The sequence below is a fragment of the Danio rerio genome, chromosome 8 (assembly GCF_052040795.2).
Source record: "Danio rerio strain M-AB ecotype USA chromosome 8, GRCz13ab, whole genome shotgun sequence".
Lineage (NCBI taxonomy): Eukaryota > Metazoa > Chordata > Actinopteri > Cypriniformes > Danionidae > Danio > Danio rerio.
Genome location: NC_141028.1, coordinates 26783598 through 26808663, shown reverse-complemented (window position 1 = coordinate 26808663; position 25066 = coordinate 26783598). Strand labels below are relative to the sequence as shown.

At 36.7% G+C, this 25066-nt stretch overlaps 2 protein-coding genes and 1 long non-coding RNA gene across 5 annotated transcripts in view; 2 read left to right on the top strand and 1 right to left on the bottom strand.

The window, feature by feature from the left end:
* Positions 1 to 6776: 6776 nt before the first annotated feature.
* On the top strand, positions 6777 to 10244 carry rbm15 (RNA binding motif protein 15). Its single transcript, XM_087264664.1, has one exon. It carries the CDS (start codon positions 6924 to 6926, stop codon positions 9483 to 9485), a length of 2562 nt encoding a protein of 853 aa, XP_087120790.1. The 5' UTR covers positions 6777 to 6923; the 3' UTR covers positions 9486 to 10244.
* A 3262-nt stretch (positions 10245 to 13506) lies between these two features.
* LOC101884680 (uncharacterized) lies at positions 13507 to 17577 on the top strand. The gene is made up of 2 exons (XR_015497959.1): positions 13507 to 17229; positions 17337 to 17577. It is a non-coding gene; the product is annotated as an uncharacterized LOC101884680 (long non-coding RNA).
* Positions 17578 to 18076: 499 nt separating this feature from the next.
* The window catches only part of slc16a4 (solute carrier family 16 member 4), a 34881-nt gene continuing 27891 nt past the window's right edge, over positions 18077 to 25066 (bottom strand). For 2 of the 3 annotated variants that reach the window (XM_087263702.1, XM_087263703.1), the window contains 2 exons: positions 24701 to 24794; positions 18077 to 19839 (listed from right to left, as the gene is read on the bottom strand). In XM_087263702.1, the coding sequence (XP_087119828.1) occupies positions 19634 to 19839; positions 24701 to 24794 (300 nt within the window). In that variant the 3' untranslated portion in view covers positions 18077 to 19633. The remainder of the gene's footprint in view (positions 19840 to 24700; positions 24795 to 25066) is intronic. The other variant, NM_001080599.2, reaches the window with a different exon arrangement.

Below are 25066 nucleotides of genomic sequence, written 5' to 3'. Positions count from 1 at the left end.
AATATTTTGACAAAGTTTTTGGTTCCTTTTCTAGACATTGAATGAGTCAGAAATGTTACAGTCTTTGGAAGATGATGCAGCTCTCAGATTTATTCTAAAATATCTTAATTCCTGTTCCGAACACTCAACACTCAACCGAACACTTATTAAAACTGAGCTGATACAACAAAATTCTTGATGTTTTTTTTGGGAGGGACAACTTAATTGTTTTATATTCAATCCACTTAGTCTCTAATAGAAAACTAAATCAGTTTTGTTGGGTCAACATGAATGAATTGTGTGGAAAGCTGCATTTTTTACAGTGAAGATAAACAAGGGGATTGGAATGACAAGAGGGTAAATATAATAACAGAATTTAACATTTTTGAGTGAACTAACCCTTTAAACATCAAGCAGTAATCTTCTCCTCAGCTCTGCTGATTTAAATGTTTGAGCTCTCTTTATTTCTTTTTTCTACATGGTTATCGTTATAGTGAACTCTGAACCCAATCTTGATTGTTATTATTATAGTTATTGTTCTTGGCGTGAACGGTCCTTTATTCACAACTGAAAGACACTTTTTAAAAATTCAATGTAACATTAATTTTTTACAGGCTTCACATGTTTAAGATACAGCGTGCCTCGTGCCTGGATTTTTTTGTGTTGATCTGTTTGGAAGCATCTCAGTTAAGTTTGTTGAATCTCTTTGAGCCATATCCCCTTGTTAAATTGTGTTCTATGGAAACATGTTTCAGGGCCCAAACATCCACTCATCTGATTGACAAAACTCTTTCAATGGACCACTGTTTAGTCATATCACACATTAAAGCAAATATTTTGCTAAATATTGGTGTTCGCTTGTCATCGTGTTCTAGTCATCCTAGACACCAATGGTTTTGCCTTTTATAAAAGATGAATCACTGTCTGACCATCTGAGATTAGACAGGTATATCACTGTGATCACAGCAAACTTTAATCACATATAAGTAATATCTGTTGTTTGCTTTGGCATCTGATAGAATGTTTGGACCCAAAAACGATGACGTGACCTCAGACTGAAGCGGATGGGCTTTGCACACAACTTGCGTTAATGCCAATTTTATTTTTACAAAAAAAATGTAAATGTTAATTACCAAAGAGGATGTGCAACTTGTTTATTTAAGGATTTTAATGTAATCTCATAGTTTCAATGTATGCTGTGTTTTAGCCCCATTTTGTGTGTATATTTAGCCCAGTCAATAAATGATTTTACATTCCCCAACTCTGTGCACTCAGGTGACTAAAGACATCAAATTCCTTTGTGCTTCTGGTAAACAACGGCACGGAAGTAAGAATCTTAGTAAATAGTATTCATAAGTTGTTCTAATTAGAGATATGTTGGTATCGTACAGTATACATTATAAGCACTTCTGGTAAAAATTTTGGAAGTTTAAAATGTTTTCATGTTTCTAAAAGAAGTAATTTCTGCTGCATTTGATTGTTGATACAAAACATTTCATTACATTTTCATTTTCATTAAATTTGAGTTAACACTTCTATTTTAATGAATTTTAACATGTAATTCATGCTATTATTTTTCAGCCTCCATTATCACATGATTTTTCAGAAGTCATTTTAATATGTTGATTTAGTGGCCATGAAATACTTCTTATTAACCCTGTTCAAATTTACCCATTTGTTCTGTTCGAGATGCAAACATCTACTGAATTAAACTGCTGTAAAAATGCATCACATTAATATTTGTTTTCCAATTTGTTTGCATAAATCTGTTAAATTAATTAACCTCAGTCCTGATCAAAACTACAAAATTGCCTAGAAAATTTAAGGATATTAACTCTTAAATTGTCAAATTCAAAAATGATGTCACTGATTTGGTGAAAACACAAAATGATGTATTTCCAATATAAAAGTAATTTTGGACTTGATTTTTTTTTTTTTTTACTTTTATCACAGTGTTGGATATGTGAACGATTAGTAACAATGTTGGTTGTAATGCATTGTTAGATTTTAATTTTTTGTCCCTAATTTACTATTGGTGGCCTTTTCTTGCCCCATTGACATCCATTATAACCACATTTGATGGTGCATAAATACACAGTGTTTGTTTTAATTTACTCCACGTAGTTCTGAGAGCTGAGATGCATATTTTGATTTTCTCAGACATATCAAGGTAAGTGGTCAAAGGTCACTTTTACGATTACTCACATTGATTATATGCTGTCAGTGTTTATTATTCAGAAAAATGTGGTTATAATAGAATGGAGCAAAAGCAGTCACCAACAGTAAATTAGCAGGAAAAAAAGATAATCAATCGTAAACAATGCATCAAAGGGAATGTTGTTTTAAAAGTCCAAGACTTTAATAAAAGGTTTAAAAAGTTTCTAGTAAACAATTACTTTTTATATTGAAAATATGTCATTTTGTGCTTTGTGTGTGTTTTTTTTTTGTGTGTGTGTGTGTGTGTTTTTTTTTTTTTTTTTGCCAAATCGGTGACATCATTTTTATTTGTCTAATAAAGCATTAAATCCTGTAATTTTCTAAGCAATTTTGTAGTTTTGATCAGGACCAGTTTAGTTTTGATCAGTTTTGATTAACAAATGTATGCAAAAGAAAATAAACAAAAAAAATCAGATGCATTTTTACAGCAGTTTAATTCAGTGGATGTTTTCATCTGAACATAACAAAATGGTGGTAAATTTGCGTGAGTGTATTAAGGTCTGTTTTCATCAAAGCATTTTTTTAAAAATATGTGTCAATATAAGATTTGTCACCAAAATCATTCCAATAGCTGAAACACAGAAAAGGTCATGGCCAAATTAAGACTCAAAATCACCCCATAGTTGATGAAAACATCCTTACCAATATATAAGGGTTGATATCAGGGTTCAAAATAATTATTTTCTTTTGCCACAAACTATGATTTATTTCAATAAAAAGTATATTTTTTGTTTTAAAAAGAACTTTTTTATTTATCAAGGACACATTGATTTATCATTGATTTAAATTTGAAAACGATGCATGTTTCCTAATTCTAATCCTAAATATCCAGAATATGTTTGAAATAAAACAGAAAATTGTTCAGGCTTTAGCAACATTTTGGCTCTATATCTCATACAATTGTAGCCCAAGAACATCTTTTTGCACCAACTCCTTCAATGCTATGTAAGATGAGACATATTGTGTTGGCCAGACGACATGCCCATATGTCCTTTTAAATGTATGTTTTGTTGTAAAAGCTCTAAAATGTCACTGGATACATCAGCAGCATGTGACAGCCCTGCTAATACAAAACCAACTAAAGTAACCACAGAAGCCTCACTGCTGGACTGTTGATGGATTCCAAGGTTTTCCTCTGTCAACTGCAGGACTGGCGTCTGACAGCAGGGCAGAACCACAAACACTAATGAATTATGAGTCAACTTACATGTTACGCTACCGTTTAAATTTAAAAGTCCTGGGAAAAATCCAAATATTACTTGAAGTGCATTGCAGACTTCAAGTTTTTGAAGCAGCCGTGGAAGGCAAAACATATATGCGCCTCAATAACCAACAGACACTGACTAGGCTAACTAGTAATGGCCTCCTAAATATTCAGACAACTCTCAATATACAGTTGATCATGTTTGATTTGTACTTGGATTCCCGACCCTTTGGAAAATCGCTAAAGTTAATGTTGATGAGTGCCAAACAGCCTTGAGGAGGGCACTTCTGTGACCCAGCGATGGGTTGCTCAGCTCCATCTGGCTTTAATCCTGCAAGCCACTCTTTTCAGGGTGATTCACTTAATTTAGATGACACATAAGATGCAATTGTTGTAGATGAAAAAAACTGCATTGACAGGATTTTCAAAGCTTCTCTCGTTTTCCTAATTCTCAAAATGGGAACAGATCTACAGTCGCTTTGGGGCAAGATATCGTGCTGCTTCTTTCCTTTGTGCACAGAGGATGACAGAAACGCTGGATCGCATTAAGTGCCAGTTTAGCGGACCGTGCCGTGTTTTGGAGAGAGCTGACATGTGTTTCCAATAGAGGACAGAAGAAACGGACAGAAACTCTCTCTCTCTCCACACCCACAGCTTCAAATTCCTGCCTGATCTTTCGGGAAAGTGGAGCCAACTCCAGCTACACATGCAAACTGATTAAATCCCAGATTAAAGGATGTGATAAAGAAGTACAGTTCAAAAGGAGCGTTCCTAAATACGACTATGAAACTGAGGGGATGAAAAATGCGCACAAAGATGATAGTTGGCCTTCTAAATGTTGTACTGTAGGTGATAAAGACTCAAGATAAAACTATACACACGTTTTAAAGAGATAGTTAACAAAACTTAAAATTCTGCTATTTTTTTATATATATTTTTTATTTTTCCACAAGCCTGTTTGAGTTTCAAACACTTTATTTTGAAATAATGTTGTAAACGTGTAACCCTTTCATAGTAGCCTATACATCTTTCATGGAAGTGAATTGTTGGCTATACCGGTATCTGACATTCTTCTAAATATCTTTTTTTTTTTCAACAAGAAAAAAAGAAACTGATAAAGTTTTGGAACTTGTGGGCAAGTCAGTTGTGAGTAAATTTTCAATACCTGCTTTGAAATTGCCTCGATGAGTTATTCCCACTAAAAAATGGAAAATTTACTCACGCTAATCTGGTGATTCCAAACCATTATGAGTTTTCCTTTTTCTGTTAAACACAAAAGAAGATTTTTTTAAAAAATGTTAAATCTGTAACAATTTTTATCTGTAATATAATTTTTCAGTACTTTACCACTGAAGTTGACATGTACGTTTCTTATAGGCAAGAGCATGTCTGTTGGTGGAGCAGTATCAGCAGATACTAAGCAAATAGTCTGCTCTAATAAAAAATAGTTGCCAACTTACAGTCAAAAAATGTGCAAAAGGGATACCAGAGGCTCAAACAGGTTTGTGACAAGTTAAGCACAAGCAAATGATGACATAATTGCAGTTTTGGGTGAACTACTCCCTTTAATAGTAATGTCCAGGGCTGCATCTGAAATCACATTCTTTATTATGTTATTCATTTATTAATTCATTTTCTTTTGACTTAGTCCCTTTATTAATCTGAGCTCGCCACAGCAGAATGAACCGCCAACTTATCCAGTATATTTTCAATTTAAAATTATAAGGTTCTGACATTTTTGTCAAACTTGAGTTATTAACATTATTTTTAAATGACAACTTATTTACATCATGGGATGATTTTTTATATGTTGTTTACATTTAAGACTTTATTGAAAAAACTAAACAAATGTCACTCACATACTGTTTGCTATGGAATGCAAAAACTCTGAAGCTCAATATCTCAAAATCATTCAGAACACAGATAGAACCTTATAATTCCAAGGTGACGAAATATTTTACACAGCGGATCCCTTTTCCAGCTGCAACACATAGCTGGGAAATGTATTATGTTATAGTAAGTAAAAAACAAAGAGGTTCATTATACTTGTAGTAAGTATTCAGATGACCTACTTCTTTTGGTGAGATTCTGCAATGTGCTTCCAAGGGACTATTCCATAAGGCAACATGAGAGGATCTGTGAATGCCAGTGAAGTGACGTAACTGAAGATGTAGGGCACGTGACACTAAAACATGGCTAATCTTGTAGTTCTAGATTGTTCAAACAATACTATGTTCATTATGTAGGGCGTGTTTTCAAAGTATGTAGCCTACTCAAATACTCAAGAAAGTGTTTGATTTTGAATGCAGTTTGTGCATTGTAAAAAATAAATAAATGACACGTTGGCTGTTCAATTTGTCTTCTGGTGAATCAACATTGGATGAATGTGTTTATGTGCATGATAAAGTTTTTAAAATAGTTGTATTTTGTTTTATTATCACTCATTTAAGGTTTTGGACGTTTTTGTATTAAGTTCAAAGCATTGTCCTATAAATATATTCCTATTTTTCTTCATTGAAAAAAATAATAATTTGGGGGTAATTTTTTTTAATTTTGATGGTTGAATTGATAATTGTATAAGTTAAAACTATAATGGTCCCTGAGGGTATGAGTAAAGCATGCAAATTGTAAAACACTAAATTGTTTTAAGATAAATTTTAACTAATTTAAAGGCAATAACATTACTTTTATTTATTTATTTATTTATTTATTTTTTACAATTTAACATAAAAAAAAATTCACAGACATGGGCATATAATCAGAGATCTGCATTGTTTTAGTTAAGAAATTATTTCAGTTATTAGGCTAAAACCAATGGCTAAAACCCATGGAAAATGCTCATCTATAGCTGACCGACATGGTTAAAAGGCTGTTTTTTCACGTCCGTTCACCTCTGTGAAAGGCAAACACCACCATCTGTTGGACATCAAGTGAACAACGAGAATGTTTTAGTTTTTTTTTATTTGGATTACTTACGTTTTATAAAGATTGCACAGTTCATTTAAATTTATAAGAAATAACATGTAGGTGAAACTCAGACTCTTAGCATCTATTAAAGTTAAACACCGTTTAATTTTAAAAATAGCCTATACAAAGCACTCTTTGTAGATTTATCGAGATGATTAATAAATATGGTTTAAGAAGCAAATATAATATTGGCAGTACATGTTCTCAAAGACTATATGTGTGGTTAGTTGAATGTCACCTCTGTGTTTTATAAAGTGGCTATAGTAAACATTTGGCTTTTGAAGCTAAAATGGTGTACAGCGAGACTGGGCGCTGTACTAGTGCTTTAGATTGACAGACGGATCAGCCAATAGCGCTGTCGTTTCTCAGAGATTCAAACCAATCAAAGTCGACGGGCGGGTCATGTTTTAGTCTTGACAAGATGGCGTATGCGGTTGTTTTGCCGCAGGGACACTGAACAATTTATTCAGTTTATCGTGCAAATTCGTTGACGTTGCGGTAGCATTACAGTTAAAAAAGTGTTTTGTTAGGCGCGTGAAGCCAGAGGACATCTAACATGAAAGGTAAAGAGCGGTCGCCGGTGAAAAAACGTTCAAGGGCCTTGGATGATATACGAGACAGGGGAGGAAGCCATCCGACCAGTAAGAAAATGGGGGTTATCTCGAATTCTGGCGGAGGAAGCAACAACGGCAATAGTTCGTCTAAAAGCGACGGGGGCTCTGCACGACGGGGACTGCTTGGAGATAAAAGAGACGGACGGGAATTTGACGGACATGTATCCAGTCGGACTGGTAATAACCACGGTTACACGAGCCCTGTTGCGAGCTCAAGCGGCAAAAATCACGCCTCGAGTCTGTCCTTAGAGGCGGCGCGCACCAACTCGCGCGGGGAGGCGCGCGCACCGCTTCCCACAAACGAAAGTGAGTACAAAACTTTAAAAATCAGCGAGCTTGGCTCGCAGCTGAGTGACGAGGAAATCGAGGACGGCCTCTTTCATGAATTCAAAAAATTTGGTGACGTGAGCGTCAAAATCAGCCGAGTGAACGACGAGAGAATCGCATTCGTCAACTTTAGGAGACCGGATGATGCCAGGGCGGCAAAGCACGCACGAGGCCGGCTGGTGCTCTACGACCGTCCTTTAAAAATCGAGGCAGTTTACTTGAACAGGCGGAGGAGTCGCTCTCCGGTGAAGGAGGATCATTTCTCTGTTGTTGCAGGCCATAGACATTTGCATACTCAGAGGCCGCTCTCTCCAACCGGCCTGGGCTACAGGGACTACCGGTTACAGCAGTTAGCACTGGGTCGGCTTCCTCCTCCCCCACCCCCGCCTCTGCCCAGAGAGCTGGAAAGAGAAAGAGAGTTTGCCTTTTATGAAGCGAGGGCGCGGCCCGCATACATAGCAGAGCGAGCCGCTCCTTTCCGTGAGGAGGACTTTATCTCTCCAGAGGACGACCAGAGAGCCAACCGCACACTGTTTTTGGGTAACTTGGATATTACTGTGACTGAAAACGATTTGAGGAGGGCTTTTGAACGATTTGGGACAATCACTGAGGTGGACATTAAAAGACCCACTCGTGGCCAGAGCAGCACCTATGGCTTCCTTAAATTTGAGAATTTGGACATGGCTCACAGAGCTAAAATTAGCATGTCTGGGAAAGTTGTGGGCCGAAACCCCATAAAAATTGGATATGGTAAAGCCACCCCAACCACAAGACTATGGGTGGGTGGTCTTGGCCCTTGGGTGCCTCTGACTGCATTAGCCCGGGAATTTGACCGCTTTGGAACTATTAGGACTATAGACTACAGAAAAGGGGACACCTGGGCTTATATTCAGTATGAAAGCCTGGACGCTGCTCAGGCAGCCTGCACACACATGCGTGGATTTCCTCTTGGTGGTCCTGACAGGAGGCTGAGGGTGGACTTTGCTGACACAGAGCATCGCTACCAACAACAGTTCTTGCAGCCCCTCCCCCTGCAACATTATGAAATCATGGCTGAGTCTTTCGTTCATCGTGCCACCCCTGAAGCCATCAGGGTCAGAGAACGGACTCCTCCGCCACTGCACTTCAGAGAAAGAGAACTCTATGCTGGGGCTGAGTGGCCAGCACCTACTATTCGTGAACGTGTACGAACTCCTGCATTTGAGCCCCTTGAACACTTAGAGCGTGAACGACGGCGAGAGGCCTGGTCACTGGAGCGAGAGCTGCCAGGCAGAGAAGCTGCACGAAAACGGCGGCTCATGGAGGACGGCAGACATCTGGAGTGTTCGCCTGACAGCAGCAGTGAGTGGGCGGCCCGCCGTCGCAGACCCCCGTCGCTTGAGGGCAGCCCAGGCGGCAGCAGCCGAGACGGACGTTTCAGTGACTCTGAGCGTCCAGCGAGAGCAGACCGGGTGTCCCCAGCACGAGAGAGCCGCAGCAGCCTGGACCGAGTTCCCGGTGAGAAACGCATCAAAAGCAACAGCAACCTCTCTGAGTCCAGCATCGGCGCAAGCCCTGCAGAACGAAAGCGCAAAGCGGGCGATTCAGCTAAAGGTGCATCCAAGAGGGACAGATCCGAAAGCAGCTCCAAAAGCAACCAAGCTTCAAAACAGGACGCAGGGGGGAAGCTGAGCATGGCCTGGAATGGCATGCTGCTCCTCAAGAACAGTAACTTCCCAGCCAGCATGCACCTCCTGGAGGGGGACCTGAGCGTCGCCACCAGCCTTCTCATCGACGGCAGCACGGGTGGAAAAGTCTCTCAGCTGCGCATCACACAACGGCTTCGTCTAGACCAGCCCAAGATCGACGAGGTGTCTCGGCGCATCAAAGTGGCAGGCCCAGGAGGCTACGCAGTTCTACTGGCAGTTCCAGGCAGCTCTGAGGAGACTTCATCATCAGACCCAGCAGCATCCACGCAGAGGCCTCTCCGCAACCTGGTTTCATACCTGAAGCAAAAGCAGGCCGCCGGGGTCATCAGTTTGCCCGTCGGCGGCAGTAGAGATAAGGACAACACTGGCGTCCTGCACGCATTTCCACCATGTGATTTCTCTCAGCAGTTCTTAGATTCTTCTGCGAAAGCTCTTGCCAAAACAGAAGAGGACTTCCTGGTCATGATCGTTGTGCGAGGAGCATCTTAACAGTCATAATACACACTAAAGTATTGTTAAATGCAAGCTTCTCTTAATGTCTCTTAATTGCATGCTCTCTAAAGCAGAAGTGGTACTAGAGTAAAGGGCAGCTGTTGTTACCTGCTCTGCCAAACATGTACAGTAAAAAAGAGAGAAAATGGCCCATTCATATAGCAAAGTTTAGCTCTATAGCAATATATTTGTTTTCTGTTGCAATTTATTCAGATGTCTAGTTTGTGATAAGTTGTTCTCTGCATAAAAGAATGACAATTATTGGGCATATTAGAATAGGAATTTACTTTGGTCATTAAACACTGTCTATTTACAACACTTCCTATCAACATGTATTTCAGTCAGATTCCAGACAGTCTCACCCCTGTGTCAAATCCTGTTTTTTAATGTTCATTCATGTTCATCAAATTGAGTTAAGGGGAACCTGGTTTGTGTCTTGATGCTTTAAACAATCATTCAGTAATGGGGAGTGTAATATAAGTATATAGTCAACTAAAACGGAAAGAAAAGATTATTTTGCTCAGTGAAGTGCATGTTGATGCTAGTGTTCTTGTTGCAGAGGTTTAAAACACAAAGATGTAGCTGAAAAATACCATCAGTGTTAAACTGATTAAAACAGGCTGCATATTAACACCCCTTTACATATTAGAAATAACATGTAAACATATTTTGATTAAAAGATAAATATTTCTAAGCCCTCCTTAGACCAAAGCATAATATCAAACATTCAGTTTTGTGTAAAAAAAAAAAAGAAAAGGTATTTTGACATTCTGTGTTTTCATGTTTTTGGGTTACATTTGAAAGGTTTTGAATGAAGCATAATCCTGGTTTCAAAGTGAGATTTTATTTAATGTTTCACTTTAAATTACAACGTGTGTCAGATTAATTTGATTCCATTAATTAGGTGGTTTTAATTTATTTTTTCCTCTATAATTTTTCAGAAATTACAGATTTTTGTTCAGTGTAACATTTAATGCAGGTATTCTTATAAAAGTCTCTTTATAAAGATAATGAATACAAAAAAAGTGCATTTGCTATAAAACTGACTTTTCAAATCATCAGTGTAAAGTGCATGTGACCTATAGTGTGATACTTTGTAATTATCAAATACAATTTGGTAGATAAGCCATGTGGATTGCATTGATTAAAAAAAGGTGTACAACTAAATAAATATATATATATATATATATATATATATATATATATATATATATATATATATATATATATATATATAAAGGAGACTTGATGCCCTAAAGATCTGATTCTTGTTCAAGTGTAAGACCGTTCAACATTTTATTTAATTGATTTTTAGTTCTAATATAGACACATGTTTTTAGTTGAACATCCATTAATGTTTAAAATATTTCACATGTGGTTCTTAGGTGTTAATTGTTTAAATGCTTTTAAAACAGTTTCTCTAAAACCCTGGAAAGGTAGAAATTTGTGTTCTTAGTCTGTTTAGCTAATTGCAGTGTACTGATCCGATGCATAATAACATCTTTTCATGTATGACTTTTTTTTTTTTTTAATTCTTCACACTAAAATGTGTTTTAAAAGTCGACTGGTCAGTGATTTCACAATATAACAGCTGTTTGTGTACATGAATAAATGGACATACTGCACGTTCAGTCCTGGCCACACAGGACAGGAAATGGACCGTTCCACAAGTGGACTTCACAAGTCTGGAAGCAGAAATGATTGTTTGAAATGATTCAGGAGCCCTTTGGATGCACTTGGGGCAAGAGCTTTCCATTTAGTGTTAGTGTACTCTCACTGAGAGCATCTTCCTGCTTGTGTAATTGTTTTTTTTCTGCTTACAGTTCCCGTATTTAAACGGAAATAATGACACTTTTGATTTGTGCTGTGTTTACCTAATTTCTTGATTGGGGAGAAAGAGGAAGCGGTCACTCACTCCTTGCACAGCTCTTGACCTGGCTGTTTGTACACACACAAAAAGTGCACTGGCCCCTCATTTGATTATAACACGCTATCAATAAATTGTTTCAATTGAGGGAGAAATGTTTATTCGTTGGAAATCAATTGAAGAACGGCTGCCGCTGCTTTTTCGGTTGTGTTTCGGGAGGAATTGTTGCTCGATTGCTTGTTTCTGCTCAGGAAAGCATTTCTCCTGCTTTGTGTTCGGCCCGGGATCAGTCATGGCAGTGAGAGCAAAGGGCAAGAGAGCTCCGTGTTGTTGTTGATCTATGTTTTCCTGGAGTCGCCCCACATGCTAAGTAACACGAGGGTCCTGCGGCGCTACCCTGCCCCCCAATCCTCAAACAGATCAGGGAGAAGCTGAGCGTTGAGATGATGTTTGCGCAGACCTTCACTCTGTTTCAGCACCTCTTGATTCATGTGCCGTCTTGCTGGAAGTATCCAGGCTCGCTGTAACCAGAACGAGGCTTTCCAATTCACAGGAACAGGCTTTTGTTTATCCCATCCTTTGATTTTGTCTGATATGATTTTGTTTTTGAAAAGCAGTGAAGGAAGAGGATGTAGAAAGCGTTTTTAGTCTTCGAAAGTGTTCGAGTTTTGATAGTTAAAGTACTTTAGATTTTTAAAGCGCATCCAGATGATCGGTTTGTGGTAACTTGAAGAAAGTTGAACTCCAGCAAGAGTTAACGTGGAGTTTGCTTGCGAGGATCCTCATCAGGAGGACAGAACCAGCATCCTTTTGCCCTCAGTGACAGACTTCACTCGCACAGGCCTCTGCCTGCAGGAACCAGACCAGTCCTCTGGTGTGGGTGGTGAGTAGGGAGTTACCAGGTCTGTAGATTCAGAATCTACCTGGTACAGGTAAGTGTTAGTAAAGCAAATGCATTAGAACTTTACCATTGATTGTACCTGTGATGTCTGTAGTTTCCCAAACCTTAATTTGTTTCTTCCTAGAGGACAAAAAAAAGGCTTAGAACTTTGTCAAATTTTGAAGGTCTAAAGGTTGTGACTATTTTAATGATCATTTTACACAAAAATTTGCAAAAAAAAAAAAAAAAAACCTAGTTCACCCTAAAATGAAAGTTCTGTCATTTGTTCTCACTTATGTTGTTCTAAAAAGGTAACTGACTTTTGTTAAACAAACAAGATCTCAGACACAAACCACAAGCTTCATGTGTGCAATCACATACTAAAATGTATCATTTTCTTGCAAAATATTTTTTTTTTTGTGTTTGTAGTATGCGATTGCATGAGTCTTTTGTAATTTTGTTGTAATAATATTTTTTAAGAAAATAATTATGTTTAGGATGCAGTTGACTTAAAATTTGGATACATTAATTTAAGATTTAATGTTACTTTTCATAATCTTGTGTCTGATAAAACTAACAAAAATATCTTGACTGTTTTGCAACAACATTAGGGCAAACAAATGACAGCATTATTTTTGGGTGAACTGTCCTGTGAACAAAACAAAAACTATATTGAAATAGTCTAAAATTTTACATATTCACACATTTCTTAGATTAGCAAATTAATTTAACTCATAATCCAAAATATGAAAGTACCATAAATTAATAACTTGACACTTATAATAAATCAAAATATTTAAAGTTGCATGCTTTTACATTGTAATGTACATCTAATGTGATCTAAAATGACCACAATGGATGAAATGTACATTTAACAACACAACAACCAAACTCTGCATTTCAACACTCACAGAAATAAGGGTATGTGAGCTATCACTGGGGTGGTACCTTTTCAAAAGGTACAGATTGTCCATATTAATACCTCAAGTGTTAATATTAGTACCTAAAAAGTACCAAAGTGTACCTCTTACACTTTTTTTAGGTACTAATATGTACCCTTGAGGTATTTAGCTATCACTGGGGTGGTACCTTTTCAAAAGGTACACATTTTTCCATATTAATACCTCAAGGGTTAATATTAGTACCTAAAAAGTACAAAAGTGTACCTCTTACACTTTTTTTTAGGTACTGATATATACCCTTGAGGTATTAATATAGACAAATGTGTACCTTTTGAAAAAGTACCACCCCAGTGACAGCTTATGTACCTTTATTTCTGAGAGTAATTTAAAACTTGACCAAATTCACTTTTAATATGTGAAGCCTTTAATTAGCCTATCCTTTAATTTATTCCCATGGCAACTTTCTCCTGTATGTATTTTCAAAGTAATGTAGTTAATGGATTCTTAAGAACTTAACAGGCTACAGCTCAATTTTGTACCGCCTGAACTATCTTAAATATGATTTATAAGTAGCATTTATGAAGATAATCTAAGATAAACGTGAGGTTTCTTACAGATTTGTTTTTGAATATGAATAGAACCTAGATTTACAGTCAGCTAAAAGGTTGTCAGTAAAACGATACAAAGGGTATGTGCATCTTAAAAAGTGGTAGTTCACCTAAAAATGAAAATTCCATTGACTTTCTTAATATTTTTTGGATCTGCCATGGATGTCAATGACTTTTTTTTCCCAACATTCTTCAGAATATATTGTTTTGTGTTGAACGGGAAAGAAATTCAAAAAAGTTTATAACCACTTGAGTAAATTATTAGGGTATTTTAAATTTTTGCGTGAATTATCTCTTTAAATTGAAATTTCACAATCCAAGGCCCCTTAAATTAGAGCAGTAATTCTTAACCCTGTAAAATATTTACTTGAACGTTATTAGAGCTTCATGTGTTAAAATCACATTTTTAAACATTTGTGATAAATTTAGTTTTGTTTTCAATAAAATTGAACAATTTAGTGAGTTTATGTTTAAAACAGGAACAAATATGTCACAGGGGTATGACAAATTATGTTCCATCGGTAGGTATCTGTTTTTTTCTTTTTGAGTGAACTGGAAGATATAAGTTCTGGCATTAAGCATAAACTTGAATGAAATGAATCTTTTTCAACAACAGCAGAAATAAACAAATTAGACAATTTTCATCCCAAATAAACATACCTTGATTCAAAAATCAATATTTACAAAAGAAAACCATAAATTACTGAGTGAAAAGCAACACAGCACTGCGACTGGATGGTGCAGTATCAGTAATATTAAAATGATGGTGTTTTAGAGCAAGTCCATTGTTGTGTAAAATAATTACAAAGTAACAGAGATTACAATCTAGCTGTAAAACTATTACTAACATTCAGGAACAGTTTGCTTCTTAGACATTTACATTCAGCTGACCTCATTGAAATGAGTAGTTCACGCAATTATGGAAATTTAGTCACTGATTACTCAAACTCAAGTGTTTTCAAATGTTTATGAGTTTCTTTTTCCTGTTAAACTCAAAAGAAGATAGTTTGAAAAATGTTATAAACTGGTAATCATTGACAACCATAATAGGAAAAAAACAAACTACGAAGGTCAATGGTTACCAGTTTCAAAATTACTACTTTTATGTTCAGTAGAAGAAAGAAAGTCATAAAGGTTAGTGACAAGTGGTGAGTAAATAATTCTCAGTTTTGAGTGAACCATCCCTTTAATTTACATTTTAGCTTTTGTAAATTAGAGACCACCAACAGTGACAGCCTTTAACTTTTTTTCTTTGAGTGTACAAACATGAATTTATCCTTTTTTCACACACACACACACACACACCCAATTATTATTATTAGTGCCTGTAATATTTATGGAAGGCTTTAGGCCTTTTTGTTGCACTGACATTTCTGTGTTAAAACAAGCAACAATCATACTTAAATAAATAAGAATAACAATGAATAACATGTAATGAAAAAAATCTCGATTTTATAATAATACTGTTATAAATTAGTATTACTACTACCTTGATGTTTGACAAATGCAACCTCTGAAGGAAGAAGCCTTCAAAATCAAACAGCTTTAACATATACAGATAAAGTCCCATCTACACACAACTACTTACCTTTGCTAACAAAAATAGTTTTGATATTGGCTAACATTAAAATTAATTTGCATTAACAAATAAAATAAAGGAATTAAAGCGATAGTTCACAATCAAAAGTTTTTTGTTTTGTTATTTTTCCTACCATGGATGTCAATGAGTTTTTTTCCAACTTTCTTCTGAATATATTGTGTTGTGTTGAACAGGAGAAAGAAATTCAGTTCAATTCATAAATACAAGTTTATAACCACTTGAGTAAATTGTCAGGGTATTTTTTGTTTGTTGTGTGAACTAGCCTTTTAAATTGCCTCTTTTATGATCCAAGGCACCTGAAATAGAGCAGTAATTATTAACCCTATAGAAAATTTACTTTAATGTAATCTGACCTTCATCACATGAAAAAGTAATTTGCATTAACAAATAGAATAATTAAAGGGACGGTTTACACAAAAATGAAAAACCAGTCATCTTTTACTCACCCAAGACTTGTTTCAAACCTTTATGAGTTTCTTTCTTCTGTTACACGCAAATTAAGATATTTTGATATGAATGTTGGAAACCTGTAACCATTGACTTCCATAGTATTTGTATTTCCTACTATGTAAATCGATGGTCACAGGTTTTCAGCTTTTTTCAAAATATCTTCGTGTTCAACAGAAGAAAGAAACCCGTAAAGGTTTGAAACCACTTGATGGTGCATACATTTTGAATAAATGTTCATTTTTGGTGTGGAACTATCCTTTCAATTTCTGCAAAACTTTTTTTTTCAGTTTGTTACACTTCGACAGAATCCATGAACGTGGCATGCTTTATGCTTTCTCTTCTGTCTTCATCACAGTTCTCAATGACCAGCTTGTCTCCTGATGCTATGGATCGGGCCTGGTAACTAGGTAACCATAGATCTCCACGGTAACTCTGAAGCCCCTCCTCTTGCCTCATTTACATAATCTCTTTATGAGGTTCCAGCTGCCCCAGCCCCCCCGCTTTTCCAACTAATGAAAAGTCCATGTTAAATCCAACAGTCCAAAAACATTAGCTCATTGTTCCTGGTTGTAGCTTAGTTCTCTTCATAAGCTACCACATGATGACTATAAGCTATTTCAGACCTCAACAAGAGGCTTTCTCTTTCCTCTGATCACATTATGAATGATCTCACTACTTGCAATGGAGACGTAACTGAATGCAGGCGTTACAGAGTTCATTCTACTACTATACTTTGTACTAACAAATTTGACAGATGTTTCAAGGGATAGTTTACCCAAAAGTGATTGTTTTGACATAATTTACTCACACGTTTGTTAATGCGTTTCTGTTAAAAATGTTTAAAACTTTTAACTATTGACTTCCATAGTATTTGTGTTCCTACTATGGAAATCGATGGTTACAGGTTTTCAGCGTTCTTCAAAATATGTGCCTTTGTGTTCAACAGCAGAAAGAAACTCATAATCAGCAAGAAGGTCGCTGGTTTGAGCCTAGGCTGGGTCAGTTGGCATTTCTGTGTGGAGTTTGCATGTCCAAAGACATGCAGATAAAAGTGAATTGAATAAGATAAATAATCCGTAGTGTGGGTGAATGAGAGTGTATGGGTGTTTCCCAGTGATGGGTTGCAGCTGGAAGTGCATCCAATGCGTAAAAAATATCCTGGATGAGTTGGCAGTTCATTCCACTGTGGCAACCCCTGATTAATAAAGGGACTAAGCCAAAAAAATTTAATATGAGTAAATTGTATTTTTTGGGTGAACTGTCCCTTTAAAAGTGATGCTTGATGATCTTCAAACTCAAAAATCGACCAGTTTCTTCATTTTAAGATCCTCTCTAGCAAGAATATATGTTGATATTATTTAACCAATGTGCTGATCTGAACTACTTCCAGGAGGACAGAGCTGAATGCTGGACGTCTTCAGATCAAACTAAGTGGTTTGTTATTGATTCACTGTCAGAGATCTTTGATTACTTTAAATAAACAAGTGTTTGTAACACATGCAATTAATACTTGTTTTATATTCTGTGTTTTTGGTGTTCAGAGAACAGCAGTGTTGCATTGTGGGTACCCATCAGTGGTAAAACAGAAATTTGAGCCTTGAAGACACTATTTTGTAAGTACTTATTTTTTTGCACATACTTTTTAGAAACAAAGGTCACAGTAATTCCCCTGAAAGCTGATTTCTTGTAATAACTAGTGTGTAATATATTGTCATATTAAATGAATGTCTGGAAATGTGTGTACTATATTCAGTTTGCTCAATAAAGATATTTTTCACACCAGTTTGTGTCTGATTTTGATGTTACATGTGCAGTCAAACTTTGTTCAATTTAATAATAATTAAAATAAATTATAATCAAGATTTGATTTGTGGCTTCACAGCAAGAAATTCGCTGATTCAAGCCCCAACTGGGCCAGTTGGCATTTCTGTGTGGAGTTTGCATGTTCTCCCAAGTTTGTGTTGGTTTCGTCCAGGTGCTCTGGTTTTTCCACAGTAAAAAAAAAACATGCGCTAAATGTGAATTGAATCAGCTAAATTGCCCGTACTGTATGTGTGTGAATACGATATGGGTGTTTCCTAGTGCTGGGTTGAGCATCCACTGTGTAAAACATAAGATGGATAAGTTGGCGGTTCATTTCACTTTTAGCGACCCCTAATAAATAAAGGGACTAAGCCGAAAGAAAATGATTGAATGATTTGAAGATGAATTATTTAATATATTCCTAATGATTTCTATTAGAAACCCTGTGCGTCTTTCAACAAACAGGAAACCCAGTGGCTTTTAAGTTTACTGCTGGCTTTAATTTGCAGTCATGTAAATCTTAACAGTAGTGAGTTAAGGCAACAACATGAACAAAATATAATCCTTAAAAAAAACCTAAGGAAAAGTGAAATAAAAAGCGAGGGTAATAATCCCAACGCTAAATCACTAACAGTACAGTATAGCTGGTGTTGTCTAATTGGCAACAATAATAAGTCGAGAGAATGGCGTAATGTTACATTATGAAGTGCTTATTATTAAAGGGATAGTTCACCCAAAAATATAAATCATTTACTCATCCATTTTACATTCAATTACAATAATTGTCTGTTTGCTTTTCCCAGCTTTCTTCAGAATATCTTGTGTTCATAAAGTAGGTTTTGAGTGTGCGTAAATAGTGAGGAAATGTTCATTTCTTTGTGAACTATCCCTTTAAATCAATTGTAATTGTGCGTGTCTTGCTCATTCCTATTAGGAAATGCTCTGTTGATCATTACTTGACTGACGAAAGAAAAGAATCGGACATTCCAGAACATGGATAGCCTGTTAATTGATCCAACATTCCAGCAGTAGTACATGGCTAACGCCTCTAGAGGGCAACAGCGCACACTGAACAGAAAATACCGAGGACTGTCAAATGCATAGATCGATACATTGTATTTCCATTGCATCTTTGGCTCTCATCACATGATATTTAGCGGTCATTGTGTACAAAGGCAGTAAGTGGCCATAAACTGTGCACTGGTGAATCTCAGCAATAAAATAACACAAAAATATAAAGGATTTGCACTTTAGAGAAACTCTATTTGAAATGTTCACCGTCTGGGCCTCTTGGACAACGCATGAATTGACAAGCCAACTGACCTCATTTTTTAGCATCAGCAAAATATGCACTTGTATTCATGCAGCGGTTTGTTCCAGAAAATCTCTTGGTTGTTGTCAGTAGTGAATGAATGATTTGGCACCAGCAAGGAGAAGAAAAAAAAGTCGTCCATGTCGAGAATAGGCTATTCTGGTCCGAAATAGTCCAATTGGTACACCAACGACTAAACGAAAACGACGAGGTCAATCATTGTGCCCTTATGCAGGTCTTTGCACAGCTTCATGACAACTGATAAATCACACAAACGAATATTAAAGGCTCAAAACATGTGCTCTGCTCACGGAGGAAGCGCTCTCACACGGAAGACCTGCTTATTGTGCATGAACCCATCGCCATTTGACAAAAAAAGTTAAATTTGAGTGAGTGACAGTGGATGTGTTTGCGTGTCTTTCGTTTGAAATAATCCACTGTCGTAATTTGCTTAGAAATGGTGCGACAAAACATAAATTTGTTGTGCGAGGGTGAGGGAAGCACATGTTTGTTCATTAAAATCAACAAAATCCATTCTCCCTCGTCCACTAACGAAATAGTTTGCATTGTGGTGTCCTCAAGCATTTATTGGTCTCTGAATTCAAATGAACACTGATTTGCTTGCCGTAGTGTGGTCCCGCCAAATGTTCAGGTCAGCTCCTCTTCCGAGACTGAACCACATGACGTGATGAAAGGTGAAACGGTTGTGAGTTTATTCCTTTATTATACAACACCGTTCCTCTGAGGTGCCGGACAGAAACAACCATTACTCCACATCAACTCCTGGTTTAGCGTCTCAAGCCGTTCCTTTCGGGCCTGCCAGCGCCTCGCCAGAGGCTCGAGGAACAGAGAAATCGATGATAAGAGGTAACACACACCTGCCAGGTAGAAGGAGCAGTCGTACGTCTGAGTGTAGTCGTATAGGAAGCCTTTGGGACATAATGCAAAACGTTAGACATATTAAAGTGATGCCAAATTGAGAAAAATTGCTCTATCTGTCATGAAATAGAGAAGATAATTATCTAGATAATTGGAACAGATATTTTGACACATCTGAGTGAACAGGCTCTTCAATGAGGAACAGATGCAGAACGGGATTGGATTGTTATTGTTGTTTGCTATTGGTTTATATACACTACCTGACTAAAGACTTGTTGCCTATCCAAGATTTAGAAAAAAAAAAATAACTTGACTTCTAGTTGATCATTTGGTATCAGAAGTGGCTTATTTTAAAGGCAAAGGCCTCTGGATTATGCTTATTTTACCAAAATAAAATATGATCATGACTGATTTTCATTAATTTTCTTCTCAGCTTAGTCCCTTTATTAATCCGGGGTCGCCACAGTGAAATGAACCGGCAACTTATCCAGCACATTTTTACGCAGCGGATGCCCTTCCAGCCGCAACTCATCTCTAGGAAACATCCACACACACACACACTCATACACTCATACACTACGGACAATTTAGCCTACCCAATTCACCTGTACTGCATGTCTTTAGACTGTGGGGGAAACCAGAGCAACCGGAGGAAACTCACACGTACACAGGGAGAACATGCAAACTCCACACAGAAACGCCAACTGATTTTCAATTATTTAATTAGGACAGTAAGGTCTGACTTTGATTAGACAATAGTCTTGTCCCTTAACAGAAATAATGTACAGCATAGAATATAAAGTCATGGTGCAGTGGAAAAATAACTAACATTGTGTATGACTCCCATGAGCTTGGAGGACTGCATCCATCCATCTCTGGAGTGACTCTATTAATATTATATTATTTATTAATAAGTTATTTGAGTAATCTGGAATGGCAAAGAAGCGTTCTTGCAGGACTTCCAGAGATCATCAGGATTATTTGGATTCATCGTCAATGCTCGCTCATTCATCTTACCCAGATATGCTCAATAATGTTTATGTCTGGTGACTGGGCTGGCCAATCTTGGAGCACATTGACCTTCTTTGCTTTCAGGAACTTTAATGTGGAGGCTGAAGTATGATGAGTAGCGCTATCCTGCTGAAGAATTGGCCCTTTCCTGTGGTTTGTAGTGTAATCGGCCGCTCAAATGTCTTGATACCTCAGACTGTTAAAGTTGCCATCCACTCTGCAGATCTCTAGCACACCCTCATACTGAGTGTAACCATAAACCATGATTTTTCCTTCACCAAACTTGACTGATTTCTTGAAAATCTTGTGTCCATGCGGGTTCCAATAGGTCTTCTGCAGTATTTGTGATGATTGGGATGCAGTACAACAGACAATTCTTTGGAAAAATCTACCTTCTGCCACTTTTCCAAATCAACTAGAAGTCAGGTTATTATTTAAGCTCTTACAACTAGGATTGACAAAAATACTTTTTTCAGATAATGTGAGTGGCATTGTCAAGACTGTATACACCAGAAAATTGACATCATTGCAAAAGGTTGATTTTTTGTATTATAATTAATATTGCACAAACACATTAAGTGCATCCAAAAGTGTTTGTGCACTGCGTGACCTTAAACTGCACAACTGTTAAACAAGTATGTTATATGGTATGAATATGAGTATTAAATTAATTTAGACAAAAAACATGTTTTTATTACCACTTAACCTGTTAGTTTAATTGCTTCATTATTTTCATAAATTTTCTCCTGTGACCACATGGGATAGTAAAATGGCCACGTTTCAGAATTTCAGTGGAAGTAGCTGATGGTCACCTGGGTGTTTTTTCTAATATGGATTCTGACTAAATACCCACACATAGTTTGTATGTTCTATATAACTGGGAGGGATGCCATTTAGCATGCACCAATGAATATATGAAGAGTTTAGATGCAAAAACCTCTAAATGCCATCTGAAATTTTCCTTTTAAATGAGCATTTTTATCAGGCTCCTGTGTGTTTGTTAATGTTGAGATATTTCACTTTAAAACCCAGGAAAATGACTTATTCTGTCATAAAAGTGATGTTACTAAACAAAGGGGGATGAGAATAATGTTCATTTTCGATGGCAATTTCAGACAGCATCTGAACTCTATTTATACAGTTGAAGTCAGAATTATTAGCCCCGCTTTGATTATTATTATTTTTTTTTATATTTTCCAAATAATGTTTAACAGAGCAAGGGGATTTTCACAGTATGTCTGATAATATTTTTTCTTCTGGAGAAAGTCTTATTTGTTTTATTTCGGCTAGAATAAAAGCAGTTTTAAATTTCTTTAAACCATTTTAGCATCAAAATGATTAGCCCCTTTAAGCTATTTCTTTTTTCGATAGTCTACAGAACAAACCATCATTATACAATAACTTGCCTAATTACCCTAATCTGTCTATTTAACCTAATTAACCTAGTTAAACCTTTAAATGTCACTTTAAGCTGTATAGCAGTGTCTTTAAAAATATCTAGTCAAACATTATTTACTGTCATCATAGAAAATTAAAACGATTAAGTTTAGAAATGTGTTGAAAAAAACCATCTCTCCGTTAAACAGAAACTGGAAATTCTTTGGGGCCAAAAATTCTGGGGGGCCAATAATTCTGACTTCAACTATATATATATATATATATATATATATATATATATATAAACTGTTTCACATTTGTGCACACATTTATAATAACATTGCAGCATTACATTTGATTTCATGGTGACTTTAGAGGTCAATGAAGAAAGTAAACAAATAAAACAAAAATTATACTTTTTTTACTCTTCAGCCTTCTCTTTCTAGTTCAACCAAAAATGAAAGTTACCCCAATTTTTTTTTACATTTCTCTTAGCCGTGGTCAAAAGTCAGAGATCAGCCAAGAAGTTGTCAAGAATGCGCAGTCGGCAGCTGCCTGAAGTCAGATTTTATCATTTAAAATATAGAAATATATATATTTGTTACAAAAACATGTCCATTGGTTTTAAAAGAAATGCATTAACCCCTTAATGGCACGTGGGTTAGTTTTATGACATATTAATGCACTTTCGAAAGTTCCAAAAAAAATCCCATTAGCACTAGTAAATTATACAGCATTTTTATTTCCATTTATAAATTTCCTTTTAGCTTATTCCCTTATTTATCAGAGGCTGCCACAGCAGAATGAACCACCAACTATTGCAGGCAGCATATATTTTACGCAGCGAATGCCCTTCTAGCTGCAACCCAGTACTGGGACACACCCATTCACACACACACGTACAATATGGACAATTTTGGTTACCCAATTCATCTATAGTGCATGTCTTTAAACTGTGAGCGCGAACATGGGGAGAACATGCAAACTCCACACAGAAATGCCAACCAGCGACCTTCTTGCTGTGAAGTGACAGAGCTAAGCACTGAGCCCCCGTACCACCAATTTGTATTTTTGGGTGAACTATTTCTTTACTTCTAAATGCCTGGCCATTTAAAACTATGAGTGTGTTCCCATTAGAATAGTTCCATCGGGTTGTTGAGCAACCGCATCAGAGTTTGAGCAAGTTTAAACTTCTGAAATACAGTTTGCTGAGAGGATAGACAGGTTTTCTGTCAAAAAGGTCAGAGAAATGCACTTCTCATAATGTTGTTTATGTCTGTTAACACTTAAACACACTGACAACTAATCACCTCAGCCAGGCCTCATCCCCTTGGGCAGGACGTATTTAGATTTGCAATATTTTTGAATGTTCACATTCCAGGAGGAAAACTTAAAGGGACAGTTCACCCCTAGAAACTCACTGTTATTCACTATTTACTCACCCGCAAGTGGTTACAAAACTTCATGAGTTTCTGTTAAACTCAAGTGAAGGTATTTTGAAGAAAGCTGGAAACCTGCAAGCATTGACTTCAATTAATCAAGTACTATGTCAATACTTTCATGTTCAAAGGAAGAAAGAATCTCAGACAGGTTTGGAACAAGTCAAGGGTGAGTAAATAATGACAGAATTTTCAGTTCAATGTGAACTATCCCTTTAAGACTATGCATTTGAGGGAGCTCAGAAACAGTTTACTCACATATAAAATAACTCCCTATGTAGGGAACCTTTTTATGCTAAGCAACATTGCGCATTAAATGAAGGTAAGAGTGTAAAAACCATTACAAGACATCTTTAAAATGATGGACAGATGGAGAAATCTTTCTACGCTCTCCACCCCTAAAAATCTGCCCACACCTGTTTTCTGACTGCACACACTTTCAAAATGACAGCTTGTTTTTACAACGCAAGAAGCACTGGGTCACGTCCGGAAAGGCCTTGGGTAGGATAGAAAAATCAGTTTAGCTTGCCTTACTGCTCATTATTTTTGTGAGGCGGGGGATTGTTGAAGGGGGCCCTGACAAGATGGTTCAAGTTAGCATAACTGTAACAGAGTTCAGGGCAAGGTCTGTACTCGCCTTCCTAAAGAGGCCCCTCTGCTAGACTAGCATTTCCAAGAACTGAACCTCACATTAGAGCTGCTCTGCATAAGGAGATTCTGTTTTGGTATTTATGACTGCGTGTCATTAGTAAATAGCAGCAAGTAACAAATGTCTAAAAGTAATCCTGAAAGTAGCTGTTTGTTCAGCACAAAATCACGAATTCAGTAAAGCGACTGTGGTTTTGTTTGCTGCAGAATGCTTTAAATATAAGCAAACAGGTAACTCTATTTTTAGATGAGTTAACATGTCTCCCATCTGTAACCCAGTTAAACAGAAATATGAACCTGATGACCTCAGTGTCCCTGAAGCCAAGTCTTTCCTGAAGACTGCTGGCTGTTTTCATGAGACATCAAGACTGCGTTCACTCTGTAATGTTTATCGCTTCTATGATCTAGTCATGGAGCTCATCCAAACTCCACATACCTGCCAGAGGAGGACCTGTGAGACAGCCAAGACCCACAAAAAACATGGAGAACCCCATCGAGTTGTTTAGCTTGTCAGCTCCCACCAAGTCCACCTAGAAAACACAGATGGGGAAATCGATGACATTTGATGGCAAATGACAGATTATGACTTCTCTAACTAGAGGTTGATAAGCAATCTCTTTAAATTTATTGTAAATAGATGTAGAAATAGTTTCTCTAGGACATATCTATGCAAATAACTATATAAAGAGTATATAGTATATAAAGAATATATAATGATATAGTTATTATTCTATGTTTCTTTATTAATTATATTGTAATTTGATAAGTGATATAAATCAACTAGAAATTAAAGTTTGTAGAC